The 12,036-nt window shown below is 44.5% G+C and overlaps 1 protein-coding gene across 1 annotated transcript in view; it reads left to right on the top strand.

Annotated features, from left to right (window-relative positions):
• GALNT17 (polypeptide N-acetylgalactosaminyltransferase 17) overlaps nt 1–12,036 on the top strand; it is a 213,375-nt gene that overhangs the window by 54,011 nt on the left and 147,328 nt on the right. Inside the window, exon 2 of the mRNA XM_084493001.1 lies at nt 3,972–4,155. Within this exon, the coding sequence (XP_084349127.1) occupies nt 3,972–4,155 (184 nt within the window). The remainder of the gene's footprint in view (nt 1–3,971; nt 4,156–12,036) is intronic.

The following is a 12,036-nucleotide window of genomic DNA, read 5'->3' as shown; positions in this document are numbered from 1 at the left end:
TTCTGAGGCACCTTTTCAGCCCATTGGAAGCAAACTTCTTCCTCCTCTGTTTGGATGTGAATTATCTTTCTTGCCAGACATTACTTGAATCTTGCATCTCAGTGTCATAAACCAAAGTGGTACTCCAGCTGCACGGCTGAACCCTTCTGACAGCCTCAGCTGGAGGGTGACATGCTAACCAGCACACACACATACATGTAGATCCTCCCCCTTGCATTGCACTGGGGAGTTGTGACTGTCCCTGTGGATCTTTTTGCTGTTTTGGGTAGGGAGTGGCATTGGAAGAGAGGTGGCCTCGTGGCGTTGCTGTCCCCAGTGCATACGGATCGATTGCCTTCATTGATGCCTTTGGTTAAAGGACCCGGGTTTACCTCTGCTTACCGAGACAGGGTTCATAGTAGTAGAAGGGCTAAAGCAAGGAAATGTAACACGGAGAAGTTATATGCAGAAATAAGCTTCAGGGAATGTACTGAGTGAGTAGAGATAAATGTGTGCTGGTATGTTGGTGTGTTTATGCGTCTGCTTGTCTCGACCACAATCTTGGGAGAAAGCAGTTAATGGCATTATAAGCTTGTCAGTCAAAGCTGCTGAATATTAAGTCATGTCTTGGCCTTCCTCTGCAATAACAGGTGCTTCGTTTTGCCAGGACCTGGAAGTCCCGGCAGAGCCTGCTACCTCGGGACAGCTGGGGACAGGGGGTGCAGGTGGGTCTGCTTTGCTCTGCCTGCATCCTGACTGCATTTTGGGAGAGGTGAAACACACACGTCCCCTTTTATATCTTTCTTCTGGAATAAGGCTACAGAGGGGAAGGGAAGGATGACATCCTTGTGCTCCCCAGCAGTTCCCACCCTGTCCTCCATGGTATACCATGCTGGTGGGTGAGGATGGAAGGTTTTGCTGGAGTGTGCCAAGTTCTTGCAGCCTGCAAATTTCAGTGCAGCCAGCCTGATTCCTTGGCAAAATGTCCTTGCTCCAGGCATCTCCTGCTGCTGCTGCTAATCCCAGCTCAGGTCCACCAGGCTGGGCAATGCAGGACGAGCTGGTATAGCTTGCTCCTATGGTTGTTGGTGTTTTGAATATTGAGAGCCAGATTCTTCCCATCTCATTTCAGGTATTGTACTAAGGTAGCTGGGAGCCCAGTTACCTCAGTCAAGACACAGACGAGCACCTCTGGAGACTGGCTCAGGTCTGGTGGTGGATACATTAGCCTTGGAGGGATAGTCTTTCCCTGCTGACTTTGATTAGGGACCTCTGCGAGGGCTGCTACCTTACTCTGTGTTTAAAAAAATACAAACAGTTGATAATAACCTGGTTTTGGCTAGGATGGAGTTAATTTTCCTCCTAGTAGCTGGTATGGTGCTGTGTTTGGGATTTAGGATGAGAATAATGATACCACGCTGATGTTTCAGTTGTTGCAGAGCAGTGCTTACACCAAGCCAAGGACTTCTCAGCTTCTCGCTCTGCCCTGCCAGTGGGCAGGCTGGGGGTGCAGCAGGAGCTGGGAGGGGACAGACCCAGGACAGCCGACCCAAACTGGCCAAAGGGATGTCCCACGCCACAGGATGTCATGCTGAACAATTAGTATGGGGTGGCTGGGGGAGCGGCTGCTTGGGGCTAGGCTGGGCATTGCTCAGCGGGTGGTGAACAATTGCAGTGTGCATCACTTGCTTTGTACACTTTATCAGTAGTAGCACTATTAGCATTATTATTTGCCTTTCTTTTCTGTCCTAATAAACTCAACCCACAAGCTTTCATTTTTTTTTCCCTCCAGTTCTCTCCCCCATCCTGCTGAGGGTAGGTAGGGAAGGTGAGCAAAGGGCTGTGTGGTGCTGAGCTGGGTTAAACCTGCCTCAGACAGAGCGTGGTGCTGTGATGTTGGCAGCTCTGACAGCCCACAGGGTGGGAACCCCAGGTACCGCAGCCTCGTGCCCAGGCCCTGTGTCCACGGAGCCTCTGCCAGCCCTCACCCAGCCCTGAAAGTCCCCGCTTCTGCTCAGCCCTTCTGGCCGCTGTGCAGTTCCAAAGCACCAGTAGCAAAAGCACCAGGAAGTGAGAAATCTGGTGAAACAAATGAAGAAAAGCAACATTAAGCTTTTAAAGCCGGCTGGTAGATTTTGAAGATACCTATAGTGGCAGTAAGGGCAGGCTTTGAAAGGATTTTATAGCTCTGTGTTACAGTCTTTCTGGCCAAGAAATATAATTGCCAGGCAGTGAGATGATTTCTTACAGATAGGTTTTGGTAGAAACATTTCATGGGGAAGATGAAGGAGGAGGAATTAAATTTATGAGCTGAATTCCATTGTAATGTATCTGTTAGTGATAAAACCCTCGGCTGAGCAACTAAGGAAGATGTTTTGTCTTCTTAGAGTAACAAGAAGCAGGACATGATCTGGGGTACTCTGCGGGAATTTGTGCATCGGCAGGTACTCTGTTCCTGAGTAGAAAAGGTGTTTTTGATAAAAGTAATAGACGTTTCAGAAAAATTGCCTTTTTCTGAAAATATTTTTTAAAAATATTGGTTTTGTTCTTTTGGAGTCCTTGTCTGAAACCCTGGACACTGCCACAAAAGGAAACTGGTGCCTTGTCTGTTTGGAAGTGAGCTGATCCTTCTCCTTCCCGCTGCTTGGGGTTAGGTTTGCAGAGCGGTCTGTTGGCCTTTTGCAGGCCCAAAGGCTTCCCCTTAACTGGCTTTCTTGGTGCACTCCTCTGGCTGTTGCTGAGCTTACAGATGGAAAAAGGCAGCTTGGGTATCTAATCCATCCCCATGTCACAGTCAGCTTCTCCTCGCAGTTGATTTGTTAGTACTGTCCTCGGATAAAATCTAATCAAGCCCCGTGCGGTCAGAGAGACTCCATCAACTCTCAGAAGCTCTCTAGCAGGGAGGGCTGTTTAGAGGTACCTTGTCAGAAGGAATAATAATAATTTCCATTCAAGTGTTTCAAACTGTGGTTTATATTCATAGGTGATTTTCTTACTGCCTCGCAATACTGCTTTTTAAGGAAAATAGTGTTAAAATCTGTATCGTGTAAATGGTCAGGCAGCATTTGGTCTGGGGCAACAGAAATCCACAGCAGGTTTGGGAGCTGGGCCACACGCTTGGACAGCTGTGCCCAGGGAACAACCTGAATGTTGCTGTCTTTTCATAAATACCAGTGGTGAGGACAGTCTGTTCTGCTCTCAGAATCAGGACTCTGCTATTAAAACAAAAAGAAATATATTCTGGTGTCTTAATTAAAAAAAAAAAAAAAATCCATCAGATTTTTTTTTTTGACAAAGAAAAGTGTGAGTCTCTGCTAATGAAAAATATTCAAATTCCAGGTGTCCTGTGTAATAAATAATAACATGAGCATGAACTTGGCTTGCCACAATCAGCACCAAATCATCAATATAGCTTCTTTTTGTGCAGCTCATTTTGAACTTTACCTATTTCCTTGAGCTATGCAGATATAAATAAATAATTCCACTTGATAAAGGTCTGGGAATGCTATACTTTAAAAGATAAGAAAGCTTTGAGGGGAAATTGTTTTTAAATCCATAGCATTTGTATGCTGTTCACTGTTCATACCGAGCAAAAATTCATTCAGCTGGCAGTTAACCAACCCAATTTTATTCTTATTCTGTGTTCAACCTATCCTTCTCCTGGGGACATCTAACCTTATATGTAATTACATCTCGTAGAGTGGGAAGGAGGTCTAAATAACCTTCTGAACAACTAAATAAATGCACAGATCCCTAGGACAGGTTATCGGTTGGATGCAGGTGGTAGAGCATTGGTAACAGTAGGCCTGAGCTGTGAAGAATTTCAAAATTTGAGTCATTTTCCTTCCTACATTGGACCAAAAATCTAGAATTAGAAATATTTTCAGAAAACCAAAATAAAAAACTCTGGCTTTTCAGATTTTTTGTTTCTTCGTTGGCTTGGAAGTAACAGTGATGAATTTAACAGTGATGGTGGCTTTCTTTCTCTCGAGGTCTGTCCAAGTCACTTGGTCTCATTGAAGGCTATGGTGGACGTGGCAAAGGTGGGCTTCCAGCCACCCTGTCCCCTGAGGAGGAGGAGAAAGCTAAGGGACCCCATGAGAAATACGGCTACAACTCCTACCTCAGTGAGAAAATTTCACTGGATCGTTCCATACCAGATTATCGTCCAACCAAGTAAGTACCAGTTGCTTCATGAAGGAGGTGTTGCTCAAGAGCTAGGAGTGGTGGTTACCTTCATGTTCCTGGGCAAGACTGCTCTTCCCTGCTTGCTGTTTGCTGGGCAATGCTCAATAATGAGCAGCCAACACAGTTTGACTGAAATCAGGATTGTTCATAAAGACAATTTATCAGGGAAAAAAAAAAGAAAAGGCTGGTTTCTTCCCACTTTTCTTTCTCTCTCTCTCTCTCTCTCTCTCTCTCTCTCCCTATTTCCCTGAAGCAATATATTATTTTGGGTGGTAGTAATGTGGTCAGAAGCTCACATCTGCTCTCGTCAGCAAAGAGCTGTTCACTGAGCTATTGGCCTGTGGTGTTTATTACGCTGTAAAAGCGTGCCAGGACTCACCCTCCCTCCTCCCCTGTCAGCTCCTTCATGTCCCTGCAACACCTCTGGGGCTCTCCGGCTGCCTCTGCGCTCCTCCAAGCGCAGTCCTCCTGTGATGCTGCCTGGGGATCTCCTGTTGGGCTTCAGTTGTCCCCAAAGGGATGCTACGAGGCATGGGGCTGGAGCACTGTAACCCTCTTGAACTGCTGTGGCAGGAGGATGGCATGGGAAAAGGCTTAAAATACTGAGCAGAAAGAGTAACAGATATCTCCTGGCAGTGACACCGCTGCGCAGATGCCTGTGAAGGGATCCCAGTGGATTCAGTGGCAATATGCTCTCTATGCTATTTCACCAGAATGAACTTTTAAGGTGGTGATGATGATGATGATTACCTACTAAGCACCAACTCACTTTAAATGAGATGCCAAATCATTGTTAAGAGTGTGAGAGAAGACATACTGTAAGTTTATCTTCATGAAAGTTAATTTTAGATATGGCTAGTAAAGTGCTCCTCAAAATAGGAAAGTGTCAATTTGTTAAGGCTGGAGTGATAGCTCTGATTAAAAAAATAAATAAAAATAACACGACTGAGAGAGATTTAGATTCTGAAAAATACCTGTGTCATTAGGGTGGTGACAAAGCTATTGCTTGGCATCTGCAAACCACTGAAAATCATGCGGCAAGGGGATGCAGCTACATGTCTCCAGCATCCTGGCAAATTGTTAACGATGTGAGAGCATGGAGAGCTTTTGTTCCGTCACTTCTCTGCATGCTGCATGAATTTCAAGCAGCCACTCATAGTTTCCAAGGCTGTCAGCCACTGACAACAGAAATATTTGGATGAGTTTTCAAAGGAGTGGAGGCCCAGCCTCCAATTCTGCTGGTATGGTTTGTCTGGACAAAATGAATTGCAGGTAGAAATTGCACCTTTGGCTGTATGATATGCAAATCCCAGTACAATGACAAATCCTTGAAGTGAGACCTTCTCTAGCAGTTACCTGAGTCTGAGCTTCTTATTTTCATTTCTCATCCAGAACTCTGACTTCTAGCAGAGCCAGCATTACTTTGTGAGAATTAATTTGAGCATTAATGTTTTTTCAGATCTTCCAGGGAAGAAAAGGATTAATTCTGACATTTTTAGGTTTGCATTGTATTTTCCTCAGTACCACTATCAGTCATTTCATAGGAGGGTGGTGGAGAGGACAGAGCAGACACAGCAATTTATTAAATATGCATCATTTTCGAGCTAGACTAATATTTCGGAGGAGAGAATTTGTGGGTACTGCAGTTGCATAACTTAGTGTATTTTATCTATGCAAGATCTTCAGGATGGTGTTTTGGTTATTACTGCTTTTTTATTTTAAGAGTTCAGTTGTCTTGGTGTTGTAAGAGAGCAGTTGGTCTGGTTGTGAAATAGGTTTTAATTTTGCTGGAAGATTTGAAAAGTTTCAGCTTTTTCTGCTTCTGACTTCAAGATCCATTCGCTATTTTGTGCATGCAATTTTATGGCTGATTTTATGAAGGGTTTAATGCAAACCATTTAAGTCAAGTATCCTGGTCTCTGATTAAAATAGATTCAAGTCAAAGGAAATTAGCCTAAATGGTTTTGAAATTGCAGCATTAGTGGGAAAAACTGTTGAAAACCCTCCAGCTGATAAGCATTACAAAGCATGTATTAGTTTTAAATATAATAGTGAGGCTTGTTTGGTTCCACTAAAGGCTGTTTGATGTCCGGAATGCCGATGGTCGCAGGCTGCTCCTAGCAGTGGCTGTCACTCTTGTGATTCTGTCCTTTTAATTTTCTCTTTTTTAAAACAAAAAGATGAATGAGATCGAGTGGTGCTCTCCTGAGTGCTGAGCTGTGCTGGGTCAGACCTCGTGGTTCTTTTTCCTGCCTCCTGTTTGTGACTGTGGCTAAAGTGAAGCGAGCTTTAGGGGGAAATGTGACACGTTTTATAATTGCACTGCATTTAAATACTCTGCACCTTGTGGTCAACATGGCTAAGGGGGGGTCAGAGACACATGTGTCCCTGCTCAGGGTGATCAGCAAGCAGACATTGGCAATGAAAAGGTATCACGAGTCTCAGCAAAGGGCCTTTCGAGTCCCTCCCAGAAGCAGTGGAAAGGACAGAGGCCACTGGCCCTGGAGGACATCCTCCAGGATTGCTGGGTTCGGGAGGGTGCTTCCAGAGAAGCTTTGGAGAAGGTAGGGTTCTTCCCTTCTTCCCTTTGTGATGTCTCATTTTAGTTGATCAGCAAATTGTGGCTGTAAAACGCAGTTTATTTTAGATAGTTTCTTTTACTTAAAAGCTGAGGCTGCTCATCTGGGCTGGAAGGTAAGAAATCTCCTCTGCTCTTCCCCCCTTGAGCAGTATTGGGCTTTACCTTGGAAGGCTTCCTGAAAAGGTGTTGCTGATTACATGGATATATGAAAAGTATGCGCAGTGCTAATACCACGAGGCAGTTGTGCCTGTAAGACCTTGAGCTGGTTGATGTTGGTGATCCTGGCCTTCTCCTGACTAGGAAGGGTTGTGTTGGGTGTGCAATGCAATGTGCTTTTGGAGTGAGTCAGGGAAGTATTCTGCTTTCCCCCCTCAAAGCTGCTTCTTTGGCTAAAGGAAATCAGGACTCGTATTTTGGGGCAAGGGGCCCTAAGTTTGAGTCAGTGGGGGTACAAGATGGGCATAAGCAATGTGTTTCTAGCTATCTTGGTTGTATTTTTGGACTTCAAGATGAGACTTACGCGTGTTCCAAAAGTACCTAAGGTGCTGCTGGTGGACTACAGAGCTTCTACACACATCTTCCAAAAATGAGCTGGAGATATTTTGTCTGTCCGTGTTTTCCTGCAAAAACTGGTGAGAATGGGGCTGGTCTGTGAGATTTCTGGTTGATCAATTCACAGCGTTTTCTGCCTGCCTGTGAAGGTTTTGGTGTGTGTGTATGTTAAGATGTGTTATGTTCTTTATTGGATGTGAAGCATATTTACATGGGATCCTACGGGCTGCTGATGTTCCCCACTTTGATACCAGATTTTACGCACCTCTATTTTTATTCTGTGTTATATGATTTAATGGGAGCCCCTCTTACATGTAGCAAGAGAACAAAAAATTGCTGCGTTAGATCAGCCTGGCAGTCCATCTTAACTAGTATCTAATCTCTGATAGTGGAATTACCAGATGCTTCAGGTTGAAGAAATCATATTAAGGAGAACTATGAAATAATCTGCCCATCTGGTGCGTTCTTCTCTCTTCTCTATCCTATCTAAAATAAATGTGAAGTTCTCATTATCGCTTTAAAAGTCTGCTCCTGTCTGGAATCCTGCTAAGCTCTGATTCAGTGGTGTTTTATGGCATTATGGGATTAAGGAGTAGATTTAAGAAAAATAATACCCACAATTGTGAGGACTATTGAATCATTGGGTGAAGATGATATATTCCTGCTGCTGCCAATCTCTGAGCAGCTGTTCTAATGCAAGCAAGCTTCAAGTCAACACAAGATATTAAAGTAAGGAAGAAAAACAGTGCAAGTGATGGGTAATTTCTTCAAGTTTAGTGTTCAGCAGTTTTGAGGGCTTCCTAGCTGGGAGCCCCTACCCCTTCCCACTGCCTGCCTTTAGTTCCTGTATGTGGCTCAGGCAGAGCATGGGAAAACATTGGGAGGTTAGGGGATGGTGGTACATAGGGAGCATGATCTGCTTTTGTTTTCTTCACAGCATGCAACTGGTAAAAGGTTTGTGTTTATTAGCTGGTCCACGTGGCCTTAGGGAAGTGTCCTGGGCAGAGCTCAACCATCACCGAGGCAGTTCCTGAAGATTAAACAGTTACATATTGCTGACTTGATTTTAATTTTTCCCAGTGGCGTGTCTGGGGGTTGAGTCAGAGCCATTACGCTCAAGTGTCTCAAGTGGCTGAATCACCCTTTTATTTTCGTAGCTGCCTTCCTTGGGAGCCTGGGAGCAATTGGGCTTTTTAGCACCATCTGGCTTCAACTGGTTTTATTGCCAGAGACTTCTGTGTAGCTCCTGGTTGAGGCTCTTTCTTTGAGTGGGGCACAGTGGGAAAGACAGAGTTATAAAGGAGACTTTGGGCTGTTCTCTCACAACTTAAAGGAACTAAGCCCATTCTTGACTTTATTTTTATTTAGCGATTGAACAGGTTCTGGGGTGGAGAAACTGCTGTAGCAGGAGGCATTGCAGACTTTGAAGTCTTTGCACCTACGGAGAGCCCCTTGGCCTCTGCCGTGGGGGTTCCTTGGGTCTCAGCCTCCACTTAAGTTACAGAGGTGTTGAGAAACCAGACTTTTTTTTTAATACTCAAAATTGCATACAACTTTTGGAAAGTAGTGAATGTGGATATGACTTGGTTACATCAGGACTGTCCAGGAGCATGGGCCTTAGAGATCAGCAATTCAGTCCCTTGCCTGTGAGATCTGCATTTGTGTCTCTCTTATGCTGGACCCGAGATGCTCTGATCCTGGTCTGGATGCTGGCTGTCTCTGCCTCCCACAAAGATGCTGAGGTCAGCAGTGGTTTGTGCCACAAGGCTCAGCCAGGGCCAGGAAGGTCTGGAGGTTTCGTGTCCTACAGTATTTATTTATTTTCTTGTGAATAAAAGTAGGTCTCTGCCACTGTGGGAATAACTGAAATGACCAGGTTTTGCAGGTGCCTTGATCTCGGTTTTCTCTTTGTACCAAGATACTGGAATGTGATACTTACTCAGGATTTCTCATGATTTGGGCAGGAGACTGCCCTGTGCTTCATGCATCTGGCATCGTGTGTCTTAGCATTTCATTTCCTTTCAAACTGGAAGGCGTATGAGCTCCTTCAAGGTTTGCTTGAAACAAGTGTTTATTGCCTCTTTCCCCCCCCAGCTCCACTCCCTCCCCCCAAACGAGCATATTCTTCTTGTTAAGTGTGGCTGAGATCTGCAAATATTATTGTAGCACGTGAGAGAGCTCCTCACTGGTGGTTTCAAGTTTCTTTAGTAGCTGAAACATTTCTGGAGTCACACATTTGTGATATGATGCAAGTTGCTTAGTCATGCTTAGCCCTAGGGTGTTTAGCCAGGCTTGATGAAATGAGTCTGAGGAGAAGGACAGTGCTTAAAAGACGAAAACAAATTGTTTGAATTAACAATGGTGATGTTTGCTGAGAAATAGCAGTCCTTGCTGTATATTGCAGACCAAGGAGATCAAAAGAGCCCTTTCTTTTGTGTGCACGATACATTATCGTAGCTTTTGCAAGGGGTTTCTTTTTTTCTTTTTCTTTTCTTGTGTTCCTGTCTACAAACAATAGCAAGGAAGAGGCAGGATGTATTAATTTTCTTCTTCAAGTAAGTGAAGGAAAAACTAGCAAGGAACCAAGGCCATATAAAAAGGAGAAAAGCCACGATGGTGTTTCAGATGAGAAGTCCTGCTTTAATGGTACATGGGAGTGTCTTAAAATATACTTTCATCTCTAGGGAAAACAATCAAACAAACAAAAACAAAACAAAAACAAACAAACTACAACAAAAAACAAACAAACAAATAATAAATAATAATAATAAAAAAAAACAACACAGAAGTAGGGGTGTATCTTCTCTCTTACTTGCAGCGCTGACACGGGCTGCTTAGAGAAGCTGTGGATGCCCCATCACTGGAGGTGTTCAAGGCCAGGTTGGTGGGGCCCTGCGCAACCTCACCTGGTGGGAGGTGTCCCTGCCTGTGGCAGGGGTTGGAACCGGGTGAGCTGTGAGGTCCCTTCCAGCCTGAGCCATTCTGATGCTAGATGCTTGTGGTCTGAACCATCACTGTGCGCAAAACTCTTGCCCTTGGCATTTTGTGGCTGCAGCATGGACAAAGTAACACATTCCAATGCTTGGAAAGATGCCTCCTGAACATCTTCTGAGAGAGAAAGTAAAGAAACCAAGTAGTGAGTGTCAATGTCAAGACTCTAGCCAAAAGGAACCATTCCTTATAACAGGGTTCTGCTTTGCTGTTCAGAGACTGTTTGCTGGATGTTTTCTACCCAAGCACACTGTCTTGCCAGGTCTGTCCCATCTCTGTGTGTTTCTAGGGCTCTGTGTTGCTTTACATGTCTTTAGCCTGCCAGGCTGCACGTGTTCCTTGTGCTCTCCAAAGGAACGCTTGAGATTGTGCCAGATCTGTCCCCTCTCTGATGTGAGGTTCACGGGCATAGGAAGATACCTGCAAATGCAGCAAATCCAGCTTCAGAGCTGAAAGGTTGTGGCTCTTCTTCCCCTGCTTCATCAGGTACGGGAGAGGTGAGGAGCAGGCACCCAGTCTGCACACAGCCTGGCACCACCTGTCCCTGGCTGTGCTGCATCTCCTGCGGGCCTTGGGGTGGGTTGCGCCAGGGAAAAGCCCCACATCTGCCTGCTTTATCCCTGCGTTGCTTTTCCAGCACTGATGCAAACCACTGCACTGTTGAATACATACTGATACTGATCTTTATTCTTTAGTGGTATCCCGGTACGTATGTATGCAGGGATTGGCTACTGGACTTCCAAAAGTCAAAGTGGAAAGAAGAAAAGTGTTTTTTTCTTGAAAACTGGGCAAGAGAAGTCTCTAAAGACATGCTTTTCTAGCTGTGCTTGGTGTTTGCTGGTTACTTTAACTTCCTACTGAAATGTTTGTTTTTACCTTTTATTCTGGATGTACATAGAGACACAGAACAACTTTGTTTTTCTTCTGAAGTAAAGATTCTTGCAGTAGGGTTTGTCTGACAGCTACATGTGCTCTGCATGAAGTCAGTGTCAAAAGCCTTTGGTGCTTAGAAGTCCCAAGCATCTTTTTTAACTTTATTGGTAAGAAAGTGCTTCTGGGAAAGTAACTCTGGAGTTGTTTAGTGGCTATTACGGGATTCTCTTAGTATCATTATTCTGCATCAGTGTAATCTAGAAACACCATGACCCTGGCTTTGTATACACAGTACCTGATTTTTTTTATGCAATGGATTCCACTAATTGTCATATTTCCCTTCCTGACTACAAAATTATTCCCCATTCTTCTGAGTTTGGAACATGATGCTTCAGGGAAGACTAATGTATGTGAAGTGTGCCATAAAACATTTACTGGTGTAAACATAAGTATTAAGCACATGCTTAGGAGGAGGATAGCATTAGTATAGTTTAACAAACAGCTTTTGCCCTCTTCTGAACTCCTGCACTGAAAAATACCTGCGTTAGGAATACTTCTGACTAAATCATACTTAGGGAAATAAGTAAACCAAATTAAGATTTGGATATGCTTCTTCTAAATTGCCTTCCAAAGGAAACAAAGCTTGTGTGTTTGTGCTACCAACCTGTCTGTCTTGCAGAGAGCTTTTCTGTTGCCTCAGGAGCTTCTGAATCAGTTGTATATGCACAGCCAAGGCAGGCAGAGGAATGAGTCAAGCATCGCTGTCTGCCAGCATTGGTCCTGAAGCCGTTTATTTAGTTCTCCAGCATCCAAGGCAGCGCAGTGTGTGTTCAGCTGGCTGGAAGGGCGCAGGGATGGGTGGCAGAGCCGAG

Source organism: Aythya ferina, assembly GCF_964211825.1.
Source record: "Aythya ferina genome assembly, chromosome: 19".
Classification (NCBI taxonomy): Eukaryota; Metazoa; Chordata; class Aves; order Anseriformes; family Anatidae; genus Aythya; species Aythya ferina.
This window is presented reverse-complemented; position numbering and strand designations above follow the sequence as displayed.